The following is a 22500-nucleotide window of genomic DNA, read 5'->3' as shown; positions in this document are numbered from 1 at the left end:
GCAGACTGACAGGAGAGACGCGACTGACACGGACTGGCACGGAGAGACGCGGAGAGACGCGGACTGACACGGAGAGACACGGAGAGACACGGAGAGACACGGACTGGCACGGACTGACACGGACTGGCACGGAGAGACACGGAGAGACGCGGACTGGCACGGAGAGACACGGAGAGACGCGGACTGACACGGAGAGACGCGGACTGGCGCGGAGAGACACGGACTGGCACGGAGAGACACGGAGAGACACGGAGAGACACGGACTGACACGGAGAGACACGGACTGACAGGGAGAGACACGGAGAGACACGGACTGACAGGGAGAGACACGGACTGACACGGAGAGACACGGAGAGACACGGACTGACAGGGAGAGACACGGAGAGACACGGACTGACAGGGAGAGACACGGACTGACAGGGAGAGACACGGACTGACACGGACTGGCACAGAGAGACACGGACTGACAGGGAGAGACACGGACTGACACGGAGAGACACGGAGAGACACGGACTGACAGGGAGAGACAGGGAGAGACACGGAGAGACACGGACTGACGGGGAGAGACACGGACTGACGGGGAGAGACACGGAGAGACACGGACTGACACGTAGAGACACGGACTGACACAATAAGTTAAACTTGAAGGGACGAGTGGACCTGAGTGGCGAGGGGCTGTCACCGCAGTGACAACACCAGCGGCAACTCCAACCACGTCCGGCAGCGTCACGGCGGCGAGACGTCTCGGTGGGGAACCCCGCGGAGCCACGGCTGTGGCCGCAGTCGGGGTGCGGCCGAACGGGTCGAGTGTACAAAGAGCTTCGCAGCTCATCGGATTCCTCGAGGGGTACATCGGCAGCCCGTGCCTCTCCGATTTCACGAGCCCAATCGAGCGGCGCGCTGTTGAGAAACCACCGGCTGGGAGAGGGCGAGAGGGCGCGGATTTTTTGTATCGAGTTCCGAAGGTCCCTGGAGAAGCCTCCCGGCACGTGGCGCGAAACGTCGGACGCGCGCCGCGATCGCGGCGGTGAGGCCCGCTTGAGATGATCCCGTTTCGTACTTTTCTATAAAACAGAGCTGGTGGTCCGTCTCTCCTCTTTATTTTATTCCACCAATTGTTGCGAGCAGCAGGGTTTGTTTTTCGAGGGCGGTTTTGTTCGTTATCAAAATAACTTTTTTTTTTACTTAACCCAGGATTATCGTTGTAATTATTATTATTAAAAAAGTGATATCTGTGAAATGTCTCTTTGGAAAGTGTATTTGTCTCTGTGCGAGTCTATGGGTCTCTGTGTGAGTCTATGGGTCTCTGTGTGAGTCTATGGGTCTCTGTGTGAGTCTATGGGTCTCTGTACGGGTCTATGGGTCTCTGTGTGAATCTATGGGTCTCTGTACGAGTCTATGGGTTTCTGTACGAGTCTATGGGTCTCTGTGTGAGTCATTGGATTCTCTGTGTGAGTCTATGGGTCTCTGTATGAGTCTATGGGTCTCTGTGTGAGTCTGGGTCTCATTGTGAGTCTATGGGTCGATGTACGAGTCTATGGGTCTCAGTGTGACTCTATAGATATCTGAGTGAGTCTATGGGTCTCAGTGTGACTCTATAGATATCTGAGTGAGTCTATGGGTCTCTGTATGAGTCTATAGATATCTGAGTGAGTCTATGGGTCTCAGTGTGACTCTATAGATATCTGAGTGAGTCTATGAGTCTCAGTGTGACTCTATAGATATCTGAGTGAGTCTATGAGTCTCAGTGTGACTCTATAGATGTCTGAGTGAGTCTATGGGTCTCAGTGTGACTATAGATATCTGAGTGAGTCTATGGGTCTCAATGTGTAGCGTAGCGCTAACAGCTACACTACTGCTCCCCCCCCCAACACACACACACAGATACACACACACCCAGATACACACACAGATACACACACACCCAGATACACACACACAGATACACGCACCCACGTATACACACACAGACACACACAGACAGCGCGCTAACCTCTACACTACAATGCGTTACGCTTCCACATGCGCGGGTCACGTGACAGATTTGACGTCACAGCTCACTTGCCGTGCAAAAAATAAATGCATTATTGAGCTCCCCTCCCCCCCAAAAACAAAACCAAAAGTGTATTTTTATAATTGTTGCATGGTGTACAGGATGAGTCCTAGCTACTTTGAGCAGGATCAGCCCTGGCTACCTCTAGCAGGATCACCCCTGGCTACCTCTAGCAGGATTAGCTCTGGCCAATTTGAGCAGGATCAGCCCTGGCTACCTCTAGTAGGATCAGCCCTAGCTACCTCTAGCAGGATCAGCCCTGGCTACTGTGAGCAGGATCAGCCCTAGCTATCTCTAGTAGGATCAGCCCTGGCCATTGTGAGCAGGATCAGCCCTGACTACCTCTAGTAGGATCAGCCCTGGCTACCTTGAGTAGGATCAGTCCTAGCTACCTCTAGCAGGATCAGCCCTAGCTACTGTGAGCAGGATCAGCCCTGGCTACCTCTAGTAGGATCAGCCCTGGTTACTGTGAGCAGGATCAGCCCTGGTTACTGTGAGCAGGATCAGCCCTGGCCACCTCTAGCAGGATCAGCCCTGGCTACCTCTAGCTGGATCAGCCCTGGCCACTTTGAGCAGGATCAGCCCTGGCCACTTTGAGCAGGATCAGCCCTAGCTACTGTGAGCAGGATCAGCCCTGGCCACTTCTAGCAGGATCACCCTGGCTACCTCTAGCAGGATCAGCAGGCTACCTCTAGCAGGATCAGCCCTAGCTACTGTGAGCAGGATCAGCCCTAGCTACCTCTAGCAGGATCACCCTAGCTACCTCTAGCAGGATCAGCCCTAGCTACTGTGAGCAGGATCAGCCCTAGCTACTGTGAGCAGGATCAGCCCTAGCTACCTCTAGTAGGATCAGCTCTATTGTTGTTGTTGTTTTCCATGGAGCCGGCCGAGTGTCATATTCCACCCCATGCACGGACTGGAGGCACACATGGAGATGCCGCGGTGGCTATGAGATGTTAACTACCTCGCCTGGTGTACAGGAGGTCGTGTCTCTCTCTCATGATCATCATCACGGTGGCTATGAGATGTTCACTATCTCGCCTGGTGTACAGGAGGTCGTGTCTCTCTCTCATCGTCATCACGGTGGCTAGGAGATGTTCACTACCTCGCCTGGTGTACAGGAGGTTGTGTCTCTCTCTCATCGTCATCACGGTGGCTAGGAGATGTTCACTACCTCGCCTGGTGTACAGGTAGTCGCCTGCTGTATATTTGGAGTTTGCATGTCTCTCTCTCTCATCATCATCACGGTGGCTAGGAGATGTTCACTACCTCGCCTGGTGTACAGGAGGTGGCCTGCTGTATATTTGGAGTTTGCATGTCTCTCTCTCATCATCATCATCACGGTGGCTAGGAGATGTTAACTACCTCGCCTGGTGTACAGGAGGTCGCCTGCTGTATATTTGGAGTTTGCGTGTCTCTCTCTCTCCCCATCAACATCACCACCACGCCGCGTTTTGGAGGAATTTGTCTGCTGCTATAAATCCCCACCAGGCGATGACGATGATGACGGGCCACGTGGTTGAGCTGATCGTTTGTGACGGTCAAGCCGCTTCAGCAACACATCGACATTGGGCCTCAGCTGGTAAATCAGTAACAGTTCACAGTCTCTACTCGTTGGTTCTATTGGGTAAAGTCACGTAGGTGAAAATAAAATAACAACAAATATTAACAAAAAATCACGACGTTTCGGCCACAACACAAGTGGCCTTCATCAGGTGAAGGGACGAGACTGTCAGGAGGACAGCGCTATCTCGCCTGGTATACAGGAGGTCGTGTCTCTCTCTGTCTCTCATCATCATCACGGTGGCTATGAGATGTTGACTATCTCGCGTGGTATGCAGGAGGTCGTGTCTCTCATCATCACGGTGGCTAGGAGATGTCAACGACCTCGCCTGGTGTACAGGAGGTCGTGTCTCTCTCTCTCGTCCCTTCACCTGATGAAGGCCGCTTGTGTTGTGACCGAAACGTCGTGATTTTTTGTTAATTTTTTTGTTATTTTATTTTCACCTATGTGACTTTACCCAATAGAACCAAAGAGTATGGATCCTAGCAGTCACGAAAGCTTTAAATCGTGAGAAGTTCACAGTCTCGTTTTAAGTTGTGGGCTCATTTGTGTGTGTTTTGTTTAAGAGTATTTGGCTGATGCTCGTCGAAAGCTCCAACGTAGATTTCATTTTTTTCTGCGAAAGTTTGACACCGAGGAGGAATGGTGGGGGGTGGGTGGGGGGGTGGGTGGGGAGGAGGCGCTGGTTCTTGAAGCGGTCACGAGACACAATCACGGGGCAGCGGTGTGGCTGCCCGCACGCCGTGATTGTGGATCGCTGATCGATGCGAATTGTTACCGAGTCCGCTCGGATTCCCTGGGTCAACATCCGGGTGAGTTCGCGAGCGTTGGCTCAAGGCTGACGCTGTTGCGTGTGCGTGCGTGGTGAACTTCTGTCCATGAATGACGTCACGCGACGTGGCGTCACGAAAAGTGAGACACCGCCCCCTGAAATATGACGTCACAAAGCTCTGCCCCCCCCCCCCAAAAAAAATAAAACATGCTTCAAATCGATTTAAAGCTTTCGTGACTGCAAGGATTCATCTTCTTTGGTTCTTTCGGTAAAGTCACCACGTAGAATGAGAATGTGTAGGCTTTGACTTCAACATAGCCATTTCTGTGACCAGTCACAAGCTAATCACTCAGTTATTTCAATGCTAAATTCTCCTGTTTGATTTGTACTAGGTGCCTCTGTGGATGTGTAGGCTTTAACTTTAACATAGCCATTTCTATGACCAGTCACAAGCTAATCACTCAGTTATTTCAATGCTAAATTATCCTGTTTGATTTTTACTAGGTGCCTCTGTGAATGTGTATGCTCTGACTTTAACATAGCTATTTCTGTGACCAGTCACAAGCTAATCACTCAGTTATTTCAATGCTAAATTCTCCTAGTTATTTCAATGCTAAATTATCCTGTTTGATTTGTACTCGGTGCCTCTGTGGATGTGTAGGCTTTAACTTTAACATAGCCATTTCTGTGACCAGTCACAAGCTAATCACTCAGCTATTTCAATGCTAAATTCTATGCTAATTCCTTTGTCAAGGCGCTTTGTTTCTTCTCACACAGCTTAAAGGTCGCGGTCTGAGCGTGGCTTTTTCACTCCAGCGCTGTCCTACCAGACAGTCTCGTCCCTTCACCTGATGAAGGCCGCTTGTGTTGTGGCCGAAACGTCGTGAGAATTTTATTGTGTTATTTTATCAATTTATTATTTTATTCTCATTCTACGTGACTTTACCGAAAGAACCAAAAAACATGCTTCAAATCGCTTTAAACTATTGTCACATTGTAGTGCGGCGTATTTAACGTGGCGCTGCACTCTGATGTCGTAGGAGAAAACATTTATTAAAAAGTCTATTTAATTAAGTAGAACGTGTTGTCTATATTTATTTAAAGTTTCGCATTTTGATGTGACGTCACATTTCTCAAACCCCTCGTCACGCATCGTCACACATCGTCACAAATGTCTGACCCCACCCCCCCCTAGGTGCGTGACGTCATTTATGGACGTCCCCAAATGACGTCAGGGTCTGGATAGAACCCACGACCTCCTGTACACCGCGAGAGAGAATCAACATCTCGAGATCCACATTGGACAGACATCGATTCCGGGATCGTTCAGTATATATGCAGAATCGATTTGTGGATGATATCGAATCGATATAATTAACACACCGGCCATTATCGATCTACTGGTGAATGAAGCCGTCCCCCCGCCCCCCGCCCCCCCCAACGCTGCCCCCTGCGATGTAACAACAGCCGAGGCAGCGGCCTGGACACGATCCCATTGCATCGCTCTATCGCCACACAGGTGGCTCGTCCAGAATCGATTGGAATAGGTAATAATTACGAATCGTTTAGTCTTGTTGCCGAATAGAATCGGTTTTATAATTGGAGTCAACGGATACGATTCGCGCCCGTTGTGTCCTGCAGGCAACGGACCTCCAAACAAAGTAATCGATTCCTAATTTGTGAAAACCGATGTCTGAATCGAATTAAAACCGGAATCGAATCGTGATGTTCGCATCGCCGACTTCGCGAATCGATTCTAGCGAGCTGCGTGACATGGCGACACGCGGTGGTGCAGCAGGAGACGAAGCGGGAGCCGAGGGGGGCCCTCAGGAGGGGGGGTCCACTCAGGAGGGGGGCCCTCAGGAGGGGGGGTCCCCTCAGGAGAGGTCCCCTCAGGTGGGGGGCCCTCAGGAGGAGGGGTCTCCTCAGGAGGGGGGCCCTGAGCGGGGAGGCCCCCCTCCTGAGGGGACCCCCCCTCCTGAGGGGGGCCTCCCCGCTCAGGGCCCCCCGCCCGAGGGGTCTGCGCGGCCAGGGGAGGCCTCGCTCCCCGCCTGTCTCATCGTGCTGGGCATGGCCGGCTCGGGCAAGACGACGTTCGTGCAGGTAGAGACCGGCTAGCAGCTGGGGAAGTTTGTGCTCACGAGCGGTGTAAAGTTGATCTCTCTCTCTCTCTCTGTTATGTAAAATGTAAACTATTAAACTATTAAAGTGTTAACGTTGGCGCTGAGGGGCGCTGGGCGTCAGGGAGTCGGGCAGCTCGCGCTGGAGCCGCCGGTTCGATTCCCGGCTACGGCGCCTCGATTAAATATTTGTTTATTTATTAATAATAGTGTAGTGTGTAATAACGTAGTGTATAGTAGTGTATAGCGTAATGTGTGTAGTGTATAGTAGTGTAGTGTATAGTGTATTGTAGTAGTGTAGTGTATAGTAGTGTAGTGTATAGAGTAGTGTATGGCGTAGTGTTTAGTAGTGTAGTATATAGTGTAGTGTGTAGTAATGTAGTGTATAATAGTGTAGTGTATAGTAGTATAGTGTAGTGTATAGTAGTGTAGTGTATAGAGTAGTGTATAGTAGTGTAGTGTATAGAGTAGTGTATAGTAGTGTAGTATATAGTGTAGTGTATAGTAGTGTAGTGTATAATAGTGTAGTGTATAGTAGTGTAGTGTATAGTGTAGTATATATTGTAATGTGTAGTAATGTAGTGTATAATAGTGTAGTGTATAGTAGTGTATAGTGTAGTGTAGTATATATTGTAATGTGTATGAATGTAGTGTATAATAGTGTAGTGTGTAGTAGTGTAGTGTATAGTAGTGTAATGTATAGAGTAGTGTAGTGTATAGAGTAGTGTATGACGTAGTGTATAGTAGTGTAGTATATAGTGTAGTCTGTAGTAATGTGTATAATTGTTTAGTGTATAGTAATGTAGTGTATGGCGTAATATATAGTAGTGTAGTATATAGTGTAGTGTGTAGTAATGAAGTGTATAATTGTGTAGTGTATAGTAGTGTAGTGTATAGAGTAGTGTATGGCGTAGTGTATAGTAGTGTAGTATATAGTGTAGTGTGTAGTAATGTAGTGTATAATTGTGTAGTGTATAGAGTAGTGTATGTCGTAGTGTAGTATATAGTGTAGTGTGTAGTAATGAAGTGTAGAGTAGTGTAGTGTATAGTAGTGTAGTGTATAGTAGTGTATAGTAGTGTGTAGTAGTGTATAGTAGTGTAGTGTGTAGTAGTGTATAGTAGTGTAGTGTATAGAGTAGTGTATGGCGTAGTGTATAGTAGTGTATATAGTGTAGTGTGTAGTAATGTAGTGTATAATTGTGTAGTGTATAGTAGTGTAGTGTATAGAGTAGTGTATAGTAGTGTAGTGTATAGTAGTGTAGTGTATAGTAGTGTAGTGTATAGAGTAGTGTAGAGTAGTGTATAGTAGTGTAGTGTATAGTAGTGTAGTGTATAGTAGTGTAGTGTATAGTAGTGTAGTGTATAGTGGTGTAGTGTATAGTAGTGTAGTGTATAGTAGTGTAGTGTATAGAGTAGTGTATAGTAGTGTAGTGTATAGTAGTGTAGTGTATAGTAGTGTAGTGTATAGAGTAGTGTAGAGTAGTGTATAGTAGTGTAGTGTATAGTAGTGTAGTGTATAGTAGTGTAGTGTGTAGTAGTGTAGAGTAGTGTATAGTAGTGTAGTGTATAGTAGTGTAGAGTAGTGTATAGTAGTGTAGTGTATAGTAGTGTGGTGTGTAGTAGTGTAGTGTGTAGTAGTGTAGTGTGTAGTAGTGTAGTGTGTAGTAGTGTAGTGTGTAGTAGTGTAGTGTGTAGTAGTGTAGTGTGTAGTAGTGTAGTGTGTAGTAGTGTAGTGTGTAGTAGTGTAGTGTATAGTAGTGTAGTGTGTAGTAGTGTAGTGTGTAGTAGTGTAGTGTGTAGTAGTGTAGTGTATAGTAGTGTAGTGTGTAGTAGTGTAGTGTGTAGTAGTGTAGTGTGTAGTAGTGTAGTGTGTAGTAGTGTAGTGTGTAGTAGTGTAGTGTGTAGTAGTGTAGTAGTGTAGTGTGTAGTAGTGTAGTGTGTAGTAGTGTAGTGTATAGTAGTGTAGTGTGTAGTAGTGTAGTGTGTAGTAGTGTAGTGTGTAGTAGTGTAGTGTAGTGTGTAGTAGTGTAGTGTGTAGTAGTGTAGTGTGTAGTAGTGTAGTGTGTAGTAGTGTAGTGTGTAGTAGTGTAGTGTGTAGTAGTGTAGTGTGTAGTAGTGTAGTGTGTAGTATAGTGTATAGTAGTGTAGTGTAGAGTAGTGTAGAGTAGTGTAGTGTAGAGTAGTGTATAGTGTAGTGTATAGTAGTGTAGTGTATAGTGTAGTGTATAGTAGTGTAGTGTGTTATCATGATCACGATCCATGTGAAGATAGCCCGTCGGTGTGCACTGCACGTTTCGTCGTTTCCACGTTCCTCTGCCTTGTGCCCAATTCGTGGCCCCACCTTCCTGGAACACCTCATCACTCAGTTCGAGTCTTACTCTCTTTCCTGCTCCTTACATTTTTCAGAACAACAACATCATCAACAATGACACACTTTAAATGTTCAGTAGCTTTCGAGTGACAGAGATCCCCCGTGTAGCCATAACAGATTGTTGGGGCGAGTGCTGTTAGCGAGTAGCACCTACGAAGGCCGGAACTGCACACGAGCAACCACGCCCGGCCGCCTTTGTCTCCCCAGTGCTAGCGATGTTTACGCACCGCACCAGGTACTCATTTGAGGCCGAGTAGACCCAGGGGAGGACCCAGCACCGGCTCAGATAATCGTGAACGTGGTATCAAACTCGGGTCTCCAGGTTCATAGTGCAGCGCGCTAACCGCTGCACCACCGCTCTCCAACAACAACAACGCACTTTTCATCGTCCTGTTGTTGTTGTCCATCGTAGGCGTATGAATGTTTGACGAATATAGTCCGGTAGCTGTCGAGTGGCGGACAACAACCCTTCAGTGATCACAAACACATTGCCGATCAATTCATTTCGATTGAAAGTTCAATTGTGACGCGTCGCTGGGGCATTGGGGGTGGGGGTGGCGGCGTTGTTGTTGTGTGTGACGTTGAACTTCCTTCGCACCGTGCGTAGCCACCCGTGCTCATCGGAGGTGCGTGGACAAGGTGCCGGAGTGAGTGGCGCGGTGCAGGCTCACGAGTTGGCGTGCTTGTTGAGGTGCTGGTGTTCACCGTGGTTGTTGTTGTGGTTGTTGTTGTTTTAGAGGGTGACTGCGTACCTACACACGCACAGGCGCGCTCCGTACGTCATTAACCTGGACCCGGCTGTATACGACCTCCCGTTCCCAGCAAACATCGGTAGGGCTCGCACGCACACACACACGCACGTACACACGCACGTACATACGCACACACACACACACGCACACGTACGCACGCGCACACACACAAGCACAGCGCACGCACGCACACACGCACACACCCAAGCGCACACACACGCGCACCTACACACACGCGCACCTACACACACACACGCACGTACGCACACACACACACACAAGCACACACACAAGCACACACACAAGCACACACACGTACGCACGCGCACACACACAAGCACACACACAAGCACACACACACGTACACACACAAGCGCACACACGCACGCACACACACACAAGCACATACACACACGAGCACACACGCGCACACGCATGTACGCATGTACGCACATACACACAAGCACACACACGTACGCACGCGCACACGCGCACACACACACGTACGCACGCACGCACACACACACACAAGCACACACACACGTACACACGCACGCACACACACAAGCACACGTACACACACGCACGCACACAAACGCACACACACACACGAGCACGCACACACACACACGAGCACGCACGCACACACAAACACACAAACACACGCACGCATGTACGCAAGCACACGCACACGCATGTACGCACGTACTCACACACACAAGCACACACGCATGTACACACACACGCACAGACGTATGCACACACGCATGCACACACACAAGCACACACGCATGTACACACACATGTACACACACAAGCACACACGCATGTACACACACATGTACACACACATGAATATAATGATCCCCCATAAAGCCTTTAACAGGCTGTTCGGGTAAACATGGCAGTCTCGTGAGATGTATCGGTCAGATTATCATCATCACAGATTATCATCATCACAGATTATCATCATCACAGATTATCATCATCACAGATTATCATCATCACAGATTATCATCATCACGGGACCTCCTTTGCCAGGACCAAAATATGAGAAGCGGTTTTCCCCTTTTTTCTGGCAACAAAACAGCCGTGTCAAGATGTAAAAACACCAAACTGAAACCTTTATCAAGGACTCATGTCTGCATTAACCACAATACTCGTGTTCAGAATGCAAACATAAAACACACTGATAGTATGATGATGACGATGCATTGTCCTTGAAGCTGATTGGTCCACAGCAGAGCCAGCTTTCTTTTGAGCCTCGTCTCAAGCGGTGTTAGACCAGAGGACGCCAAAAGGCAGATTCTCATTCGTACATCGGCCACGTGTGAATAATAACAACAATAACATTAACAACATGAATAATAACAATAATAACATTAATAACAATAATAACAACAATAATAACAACAATATCATTAACAACATTAATAATAATAACAACAATATCTGAGAAAAAGTGTCAGTCTTGTCGGGTGGTGGCGATGGTGTTCATGGCGAGAATGTTCGGAATTAAAATCACCACCACCACCACGTGGGCCTAGCGCGGAGCTCACCCACGTGGGTGGTGTTGCGTTGGCCAGCAAAGCGTTTCATCGCGGGGAACTTCGTCAGCACTCGGCAGGGGGCAGCACTTCACTCAGCCCTTGGTTACTTAGACTACAATCTCAATCACTCCCACCACCACAGCGTGAAGTCACGCAGCTATGATGATGGTAATGATGGTAGTGGTGGTGGTGATGATGATGATGGTGGACGAATGAGATGTTGCAAACTGTCCGGGCGGTGTGGCTGTCACTGCGTCGCCATCGTCGCAGCGACAGGCGACAGTCTGTCCCATCGACCAGCCCGAGTGTGAGATCACGGCCGTCGCTCTCGGTCCACAGCGGCCGTAACGCCGTCAACCTGCCAGAGCCGACGGATTAGCCTGACGAAGGCTCTAGCTCTGATGTCGCTCGCTGTCTTCCGCAGATATCCGGGACACGGTGAACTACAAGGAGGTCATGAAACAGCATCCTTCCTGTGTGAAACTCGCACGTACTGGTACAGCTATCACCTCCTGGTGTAGCCACTTACCTCCTGGTGTAGCCACAGACCTCCTGGTGTAGCCACAGACCTCTGGTGTAGCCACAGACCTGGTGTAGCCACTCACCTCCTGGTGTAGCCACAGACCTCTGGTGTAGCCACAGACCTCCTGGTGTAGCCACTCACCTCCTGGTGTAGCCACAGACCTCCTGGTATAGCCACAGACCTCGTGGTGTAGCCACAGACCTGCTGGTATAGTCATAGACCTCCTGGTGTAGCCACTCACCTCCTGGTGTAGCCACAGACCTCCTGGTGTAGCCACTCACCTCCTGGTGTAGCCACAGACCTCCTGGTGTAGCCACTCACCTCCTGGTGTAGCCACAGACCTCCTGGTGTAGCCACTCACCTCCTGGTGTAGCCACAGACCTCCTGGTGTAGCCACAGACCTCCTGGTGTAGCCACAGACCTCGTGGTGTAGTCACAGACCTCCTGGTGTAGCCACTCACCTCGTGGCGTAGCCACTCACCTCCTGGTGTAGCCACTCACCTCCTGGTGTAGCCACAGACCTCCTGGCCTAGCCGCAGACCTCCTGGTCTAGCCACTCACCTGCTGGTGTAGTCACAGACCTCGTGGTGTAGTCACAGACCTCCTGGTGTAGTCACAGACCTCCTGGTATAGCCACTCACCTGCTGGTGTAGCCACTCACCTGCTGGTGTAGTCACAGACCTCCTGGTGTAGCCACAGACCTCGTGGTGTAGTCACAGACCTCGTGGTGTAGCCACAGACCTCCTGGTGTAGCCACAGACCTCCTGGTGTAGTCACAGACCTCCTGGTATAGCCACTCACCTGCTGGTGTAGCCACTCACCTGCTGGTGTAGTCACAGACCTCCTGGTGTAGCCACAGACCTCGTGGTGTAGTCACAGACCTCGTGGTGTAGCCACAGACCTCCTGGTGTAGCCACAGACCTCCTGGTGTAGCCACTCACCAACTGGTATAGCCACTCACCTCCTGGTGTCGCCACTCACCAACTGGTATAGCCACTCACCTGCTGGTGTAGCCACAGACCTCGTGGTGTAGTCACAGACCTCCTGGTGTAGCCACTCACCTGCTGGTGTAGCCACTCACCTGCTGGTATAGCCACTCACCTCCTGGTATAGCCACTCACCTCCTGGTGTAGCCACTCACCTCCTGGTGTAGCCACAGACCTCGTGGTGTAGTCACAGACCTCCTGGTGTAGCCACAGACCTCCTGGTGTAGCCACAGACCTCCTGGTGTAGTCACTCACCTCCTGGTGTAGTCACTCACCTCCTGGTGTAGTCACTCACCTCCTGGTGTAGCCACTCACCTCCTGGTGTAGTCACTCACCTCCTGGTGTAGTCACTCACCTCCTGGTGTAGTCACTCACCTCCTGGTGTAGCCACTCACCTCCTGGTGTAGCCACAGACCTGCTGGTATAGTCACAGACCTCCTGGTGTAGCCACTCACCTCCTGGTGTAGCCACTCACCTCCTGGTATAGCCACAGACCTCCTGGTATAGCCACAGACCTCCTGGCCTAGCCACAGACCTCCTGGTGTAGCCACAGACCTCTTGGTGTAGCCACAGACCTCCTGGTATAGCCACAGACCTCCTGGCCTAGCCACAGACCTCCTGGTGTAGCCACAGACCTCCTGGTGTAGCCACAGACCTCCTGGTGTAGCCACAGACCTCCTGGTGTAGCCACAGACCTCCTGGCCTAGCCACAGACCTCCTGGTGTAGCCACAGACCTCCTGGCGTGGCCGCTCACCTTCTGTATGGTTACACACCCTCGGCGTTGTCAGCCACACACCTGTGACTTATGTCCTTAACCTGAGCTCAGGTACGGTCTGGGTCCCAACGGAGGCATCGTCACCTCTCTCAACCTCTTTGCAACGCGCTTCGACCAGGTGAGCGCTCGTCAGCACTGCCGCTCACCGTGACCTCGCCCGTGCCCGGTATCGTCGGGGACCGCCGCCCCCCGTCCCCCGTATATTCACCGCAACCTTATCCATGCCAACCGTATCCGTGCCAACCGTATCCGTGCCAACCGTATCCGTGCCAACCGTCGGTCTCGCCCCGCGTTGGGGACGTCTTCGGGGGATTCTACGAGTCCCAGTTATTCTGCACGTGGCAACCCGTGGATGATAGGGGCGCAACGGTGGCTATGAGATGTTAACTACCTCGCCTGGTACGCAAGAAGTCGTGTCTCTCTCTCTCATCATCATCACGGGGGCTATGAGATGTTAACTACCTCGCGTGGTCTACAGGAGGTCGTGTCTCTCTCTCTCTCATCATCATCACGGTGGCTATGAGATGTTAACTACCTCGCCTGGTATACAGGAGGTCGTGTCTCTCTCATCATCATCACGGTGGCTATGAGATGTTAACTACCTCGCCTGGTACGCAGGAAGTCGTGTCTCTCTCTCTCATCATCACGGGGGCTATGAGATGTTAACTACCTCGCCTGGTCTACAGGAGGTCGTGTCTCTCTCATCATCATCACGGTGGCTATGAGATGTTAACTACCTCGCCTGGTGTACAGGAGGTCGTGTCTCTATCTCTCATCATCATCACGGTGGCTATGAGATGTTAACTACCTCGCCTGGTCTACAGGAAGTCGTGTCTCTCTCTCTCATCATCATCACGGTGGCTAGGATATGTTAACTACCTCGCCTGGTCTACAGGAGGTCGTGTCTCTCTCATCATCATCACGGTGGCTATGAGATGTTAACTACCTCGCCTGGTCTACAGGAGGTCGTGTCTCTCTCTCTCATCATCATCACGGTGGCTATGAGATGTTAACTACCTCGCCTGGTACGCAGGAAGTCGTGTCTCTCTCTCTCATCATCATCACGGGGGCTATGAGATGTTAACTACCTCGCCTGGTCTACAGGAGGTCGTGTCTCTCTCTCTCTCATCATCATCACGGTGGCTAGGAGATGTTAACTACCTCGCCTGGTCTACAGGAAGTCGTGTCTCTCTCTCTCATCATCATCACGGTGGCTAGGAGATGTTAACTACCTCGCCTGGTATACAGGAGGTCGTGTCTCTCTCTCTCATCATCACGGTGGCTAGGAGATGTTAACTACCTCGCCTGGTCTACAGGAGGTCGTGTCTCTCTCTCTCATCATCATCACCGTGGCTATGAGATGTTAACTACCTCGCCTGGTCTACAGGAGGTCGTGTCTCTCTCATCATCATCACGGTGGCTATGAGATGTTAACTACCTCGCCTGGTACGCAGGACGTCGTGTCTCTCTCTCTCATCATCATCACGGTGGCTATGAGATGTTAACTACCTCGCCTGGTCTACAGGAAGTCGTGGGTTCGATCCCGACCCTGACGCCTGCTGCTGCTGCTGTATATTTGGAGTCTGCGTGTCTCTCTCTCTCTCATCATCACGGTGGCTAGGAGATGTTAACTACCTCGCCTGGTCTACAGGAAGTCGTGGGTTCGATCCCGACCCTGACGCCTGCTGCTGCTGCTGTATATTTGGAGTTTGCGTGTCTCTCTCTCTCATCATCATCACGGTGGTTAGGAGATGTTAACTACCTCGCCTGGTACGCAGGAGGGCGTGTGTTCGATCCCGACCCTGACGCCTGCTGCTGCTGCTGCTGTATATTTGGAGTTTGCGTGTCTCTCTCTCTCCCTGTGGTAGCCACGTGGATTTTCTTCCGGGTTCTCCGGTTTGTCCCTCCACATTTAGAAACAAGCGTTGACAGTATTTGGCCGATGTCAATGTTCACACGATGATCTGCCGCCACGTCCTTGAGCGATCGTTTGTGATGGCCAGGTCGCTCCTTAAATACAGCTCCGTAGCCCAGTGGGCCTCACGTGGTAAAATACAAAATAGTTGATGGTTCATACCCCTGCGATGGAGCTCGTCAGTGAGGCTGCCAGCATTCCGTTGCGACTCTGCATCTCCTTTTCTCGTGCAGGTGATGACCTTCATTGACAAGAGACGCAGCGAGACAGAGTAAGCCCACTCCTCTCCACCTCTCTGTCTCTCTCCACCTCTTCTCTCCACCTCTCTCTCTCCACCTCTTTCCACCTCTTCTCTCCACCTGTTTCTCCAAACTCGGCGCAGCCTGCAGCTCCGCACGACGTTGTTTTGAGGGAGTTCGATGCCCAAGTCTCCGATTTCCTGTGGGGGAGTCTGAGTTGTGGAGGTGGGGGGGGGTGCGTTTGCACGCGTGTACGTGTGTGTGTGTGAGTACGTGTGTGAGTGAGTACGTATGTGTGTGTGTACGTGTTTGCGAGTACGTGTGTGTATGTGAGTACGTGTGTGTGTGAGTAAGTGAGTGTGTGTGTACGTGTTTGTGTACATGTTTCAGGAATGGGCGGTCTTGCACAGATGCTATATTTTCTGTCCGTCTGCTACAGCAGAGGTGTAGGGAATTCCAGCAAGACCTGCATCTCTGCTTCATTGACCTGGTCAAGGCCTATGATACCATCAGTAGGCCTGAGCTCTGGGTTTGTTCTTCGTGCTTTCGGAGTCCCTGACCCTCTGCTCACGATCATTAAGGACCTTCATGATGGTGAGCGGGCCCGGGTAAAACTACGTGGCTGGGAGTCGGAGGTATTCCCTGTACACCTTGGGGTGCGACAGGGATGTCCTCTGGCTCCCATATTATTTAATATCTATTTTGACCACGTAGTTCGTGAAGCCTTCAATAAATGTGCCGGGGAATTTCCATTTGGTACAGATACAATGGGAGGCTGATCGATGCCCGGGTGCGGTCAAGGGATGGCTCCCTATTGGTCAACCACGTTATGTATGCCGATGATTTGGTAATTGCTGCTCATTCAGAGGAGGAGTTGGAGACACTTCTGCTGAAACTGGAGCGTGCCACTAAGAGGTGGGGCCTTACCATCAGCCCCACCAAAACTAAGCACCTGCCTGGGTATTTTGTACCATCGGACACTCCACCCCCACAACTCCCAATCGGTGATGGGGCAGTTGTGGAGAGAGTGGAGAGTTTCCCATACCTGGGCAGTGTGCTCATGACCGGCTCCAGTTTAACAGCAGAGGTCTCACTCCGAATCAGCCGAGCGGCAATATCTTTTCATCGGTTGCGTAACGCTGTGTGGAAGCTGCCTGGTCTGTCGCTCCGCACGAAGCTTCAGGTCTTCTCGGCCACAGTCATTCCCTCCCTTTTTTACGCTTGCGAAACGTGGACCCCCCCCTAATGGAGCATCTTTGCCAGTTAGAAACATTCAGGCTGGCCTGCCTACGATCCATCCTGGGTTTAACCAGGCTGGATTGTGTGAGGAGCTCACAAATCATTTACAGATCTGGGCAAAGTCCCATCGGTGAGCTCCTCCGGCAGGCAAGGCTGCGTTGGCAGGGCCATGTAGCCCGCATGCCCAATCACCGCTTGCCCAAACAGCTTTTGTTCGGCCGGATCGAGGGGGCTAAACGGGCGCGGCACGGGCTAGAGAAGAGATGGAGTGACGTGGTACAGGAGGATGTGGAGCCGAGTGGAACCTGTGCTAGGCCTCTCCTAGGTAAACTCAGCCTCAAATGAGCACCTGGTGCGATGTGTAAATACATCGCCACCGGGGAGATAAAGGCGGTTGGGCATGGTTCCGGCCACCCGCCCCTTCGCGTGCCGTGCCGGCCTTCGTAGGTGCTCGCCGACAGCGCTTGCCCCAGCAGTCGGTGAAGGCTACATGGGGGACCTTTGTGTGTTGCTGTGTGCAGGTTTGTTGTGATTGACACACCGGGCCAGATCGAGGTGTTCACTTGGTCGGCGTCAGGGACCATCATCACCGAGGCGCTGGTGAGTGGCTCAGCTCCTCACCACTCGCTCACCACTCACTACTCACTACTCACACACTCACCACTCATTACTCACACATTCACCACTCACCTCTCATTACTCACACACTCACCACTCATTACTCATACATTCACCACTCGCTACTCACACACTATCCACTCACTACTCACTACTCACACACTATTCACTCACTACTCATCACTCACCACTCACTACTCACACACTCACCACTCATTACTCATACATTCACCACTCACTACTCACACACTATCCACTCACTACTCACACACTATTCACTCACTACTCATCACTCACCACTCACTACTCACACACTCACTACTCACTATCTCAAACACTCATCACTCACTACTCACACACTCACTACTCACACACTATCCACTCACTACTCACTACTCACACACTATTCACTCACTACACACACACTCACCACTCACTACTCACTATCTCACACACTCACTACTCACACACTATCCACTCACTACTCACTACTCACACACTATTCACTCACTACACACACACTCACTACTCACTACTCACACACTCACTACTCACACACTATCCACTCACTACTCACTACTCACACACTATTCACTCACTACACACACACTCACCACTCACTGCTCACACACTATCCACTCACTACTCACACACTATTCACTCACTACTCACACTATCCACTCACTACTCACACACTATCCACTCACTACTCACACACTATTCACTCACTACTCATCACTCACCACTCACTACTCACACACTCACTACTCACTATCTCAAACACTCATCACTCACTACTCACACACTCACTACTCACACACTATCCACTCACTATCCACTCACTACTCACACACTATCCACTCACCACTCACTACTCACTACTCACACACTATCCACTCACTACTCACCACTCACTACTCACACACTATCCACTCACTACTCACCACTCACTACTCACTACTCACACACTATCCACTCACTACTCACCACTCACTACTCACACACTATCCACTCACTACTCACCACTCACTACTCACTACTCACACACTATCCACTCACTACTCACTACTCACACACTATCCACTCACTACTCACCACTCACTACTCACACACTATCCACTCACTACTCACCACTCACTACTCACTACTCACACACTATCCACTCACTACTCACTACTCACACACTATCCACTCACTACTCACCACTCACTACTCACACACTATTCACTCACTACTCACCACTCACTACTCACTACTCACACACTATCCACTCACTACTCACCACTCACTACTCACACACTATTCACTCACTACTCACCACTCACTACTCACACACTATCCACTCACTACTCACTACTCACCACTCACTACTCACTACTCACCACTCACACACTATTCACTCACTACTCACTACTCACCACTCACTACTCACACACTATTCACTCACTACTCACTACTCACACTCTATCCACTCACCACTCACACACTATTCACTCACCACTCACTACTCACTACTCACACACTACTCACACACTATTCACTCACTACTCACTACTCACACACTATTCACTCACTACTCACTATTCACTCACTACTCACTAAATTCATAATTGATGTTTGGGTTGGGCCACGTAATGATCAATTTGTGTTCCTCCACCACCCAACACACCCAAACAAATTAAATTGACGTGTGGACAAGCATTGGTGTGTCCGCTGTCTCCCTGTGTCTCTCCATAATTGACTCTCCATGTCTCCCCGTCCACCCCTGTGTCTCCCCGTGTCTCCCTGTGTCTCTCCATAATTGACTCTCCATGTCTCCCCGTCCACCCCTGTGTCTCTCCGTGTCTCTCCGTGTCTCCCCGTCCACCCCTGTGTCTCCCCGTGCCTCCCCGTGTCTCCCCGTGTCTCCCCGTTCACCCCCGTGTCTCCCCGTCCATTCCCGTTTCTCCCCATGTCTCCCCGTGTCTCCCCGTGTCTGCCCGTCCACCCCTGTGTCTCCCCGTGTCTCCCCCTGCCTCCCCGTCCATCCCTGTGTCTCCCCGTGCCTCCCCGTCCATCCCTGTGTCTCCCCGTGTCTCCCCGTCCATCCCTGTGTCTCCCCGTGTCTCCCCGTCCATCCCTGTGTCTCCCCGTGTCTCCCCGTGTCTCCCCGTGCCTCCCCGTCTATCCCTGTTTCTCTCCGTGCCTCCCCGTGTCTCCCCGTGTCTGCCCGTCCACCCCTGTGTCTCCCCGTGCCTCCCTGTCCATCCCTGTGTCTCCCCGTGCCTCCCCGTCCATCCCTGTGCCTCCCCGTCCATCCCTGTGTCTCTCCGTGCCTCCCCGTGTCTCCCCGTGTCTCCCCGTGTCCCCCCGTGTCTCCCGCAGGCCTCCACGTTCCCCACCGTGGTGCTCTATGTGATCGACACCTCTCGCAGCGTCAGCCCCGTCACCTTCATGTCCAACATGCTCTACGCATGCAGGTGGGGCCGGCCTCGCTCACCCGCCGCTCTGTGCCCGCGGTGGTTCTTCCCGCCCTCGTGTTTGCCGACCGCCGCTGTTCCCCGCCTCGTTGAATTTCGTTTCAGCCGGTTTTACCCCCCTCCCCCCCCTTCGCTTGACCCGACGAGGTTCTGAGACCTCAGTGCGTGAATGAATGAACGTCGATATTTTGACCATTTGCCCTGTTTTGCGAGATATTTCCTCACTATCCATAACACGGATCGCCACGTAAATATATAAACGTTGTTGTGTCGTTACACCCGCCACCACCCGACACAGCCAACTAGTGAGGGTTGTCACCTTAACAGAACGTGGCCAATTCGTCACTAGTACAGCACACCGGCGTGTCGGTGAGGCTGTGATGATAACGATGTTGATGGTGTTGGTGTTGATGGTGTTGATGGTGTTGATGTTGATCGTGTTGATGGTGTTGATGTTGATGGTGTCGGTCGTGTTGATGGTGTTGATGTTGATGGTGTTGATGTTGATGGTGTTGATGGTGTTGTTGGTGTTGATGTTGTTGATGGTGTTGATGGTGTTGTTGGTGTTGATGGTGTTGATGGTGTTGATGGTGTTGATGTTGATCGTGTTGGTCGTGTTGATGGTGTTGATGGTGTTGATGTTGTTGATGGTGTTGATGTTGATGGTGTTGGTCGTGTTGGTCGTGTTGATGGTGTTGATGGTGTTGTTGGTGTTGTTGGTGTTGATGTTGTCGATGTTGCAGCATCCTGTACAAAACTAAGCTCCCCTTCATTGTGGTGATGAACAAGGTGAGTGACATCGCACACGCTACGCACACGCTACACACACGCTACACGCTACGCACACACTACACACACGTGTTACATGATACGCACACGCTACACACGTGTTACACGCTACGCACACGCTACACGCTACGCACACGCTACACACTACGCACATACTACACACACGTGTTACACGATACACACACGCTACACACATGTGTTACACGCTACGTACACGCTACGCACACGCTACGCACACGTGTTACACGCTACGCACACGCTACGCACACGCTACACGCTATGCACGCGCTACACACATGTGTTACACGATACACACGCGCTACACACATGCGTTACACGCTAAGCACATGCTACACACAAGTTACACACTAAGCACATGCTACACACAAGTTACATGCTACCCACACACAACACACATGCGTTACCTGTTACGCACACGCTCCACACGCTACAGCCATTGTGTGTGTAATGTGTGTGTGATGTCGTGTACCACGTGTTCCCCATCGTGTACCACGTGTCCCCCGTGTCCGCGCGCAGACGGACATCGTGTCCCACGAGTTTGCGCTGGAGTGGATGCAGGACCTGGAGTTGTTCCACGAGGCGCTGGAGCAGGACTCCTCCTACAGCAGCAACCTCAGCCGCTCCCTCAGCCTGGTGCTCGACAGCTTCTACGTCGACCTGCGAGTACGCCGCACACACACAGCCTCCCCCCACGTAGCCTCCACCAGGTAGCCTCCACCACGTAGCCTCCACCAGGTAGCCTCCACCACGTAGCCTCCACCACGTAGCCTCCACCACGTAGCCTCCACCACGCAGCCTCCCCCCACGTAGCCTCCACCACGTAGCCTCCCCCCACGTAGCCTCCACCACGTAGCCTCCCCCACGTAGCCTCCCCCCACGTAGCCTCCCCCATGTAGCCTCCCCCACGTAGCCTCCCCCACGTAGCCTCCCCCACGTAGCCTCCCCCACGTAGCCTCCCCCACGTAGCCTCCCCCATGTAGCCTCCACCAGGTAGCCTCCACCAGGTAGCCTCCACCAGGTAGCCTCCCCCCACGTAGCCTCCCCCCACGTAGCCTCCACCACGTAGCCTCCCCCACTTAGCCTCCCCCACGTAGCCTCCCCCCACGTAGCCTCCCCCACGTAGCCTCCACCACGTAGCCTCCCCCACTTAGCCTCCCCCACGTAGCCTCCACCACGTAGCCTCCACCAGGTAGCCTCCCCCACGCCCCACGTAGCCTCCCCCACGTAGCCTCCACCACGTAGCCTCCCCCACGTAGCCTCCACCACGTAGCCTCCACCACGTAGCCTCCACCAGGTAGCCTCCCCCACGCCCCACGTAGCCTCCCCCACGTAGCCTCCCCCACGTAGCCTCCACCACGTAGCCTCCACCACGTAGCCTCCACCACGCCCCACGTAGCCTCCCCCCACGTAGCCTCCCCCCACGTAGCCTCCCCCAGGTAGCCTCCCCCCACTTAGCCTCCCCCACTTAGCCTCCACCACGTAGCCTCCCCCACGTAGCCTCTACCACGTAGCCTCCCCCACGTAGCCTCCCCCCACGTAGCCTCCACCAGGTAGCCTCCACCAGGTAGCCTCCACCAGGTAGCCTCCACCAGGTAGCCTCCACCACGTAGCCTCCACCAGGTAGCCTCCACCACGCCCCACGTAGCCTCCACCAGGTAGCCTCCACCAGGTAGCCTCCCCCCACGTAGCCTCCCCCACGTAGCCTCCACCACGTAGCCTCCACCAGGTAGCCTCCACCACGCCCCACGTAGCC

At 51.9% G+C, this 22500-nt stretch overlaps 1 protein-coding gene across 1 annotated transcript in view; it reads left to right on the top strand.

Moving 5' to 3' along the window:
* Window positions 1–6103: 6103 nt before the first annotated feature.
* The window catches only part of GPN1 (GPN-loop GTPase 1), a 32752-nt gene continuing 16355 nt past the window's right edge, over window positions 6104–22500 (top strand). Inside the window, exons 1-9 of the mRNA XM_076053620.1 lie at window positions 6104–6492; window positions 9618–9711; window positions 11607–11646; window positions 13519–13585; window positions 15616–15653; window positions 17382–17460; window positions 19843–19937; window positions 20681–20726; window positions 21264–21410. Coding sequence (XP_075909735.1) covers window positions 6115–6492; window positions 9618–9711; window positions 11607–11646; window positions 13519–13585; window positions 15616–15653; window positions 17382–17460; window positions 19843–19937; window positions 20681–20726; window positions 21264–21410 — 984 coding nt within the window. The 5' untranslated portion in view covers window positions 6104–6114. The remainder of the gene's footprint in view (window positions 6493–9617; window positions 9712–11606; window positions 11647–13518; window positions 13586–15615; window positions 15654–17381; window positions 17461–19842; window positions 19938–20680; window positions 20727–21263; window positions 21411–22500) is intronic.

The sequence above is a fragment of the Petromyzon marinus genome, chromosome 62 (genome assembly GCF_048934315.1).
Source record: "Petromyzon marinus isolate PM22_M1 ecotype Great Lakes invasive population chromosome 62, UKy_Petmar_22M1.pri1.0, whole genome shotgun sequence".
NCBI lineage: Eukaryota > Metazoa > Chordata > Hyperoartia > Petromyzontiformes > Petromyzontidae > Petromyzon > Petromyzon marinus.
Note: the sequence above shows the minus strand (reverse complement) of the source record. Positions and strands in the feature narration are given on the sequence as shown.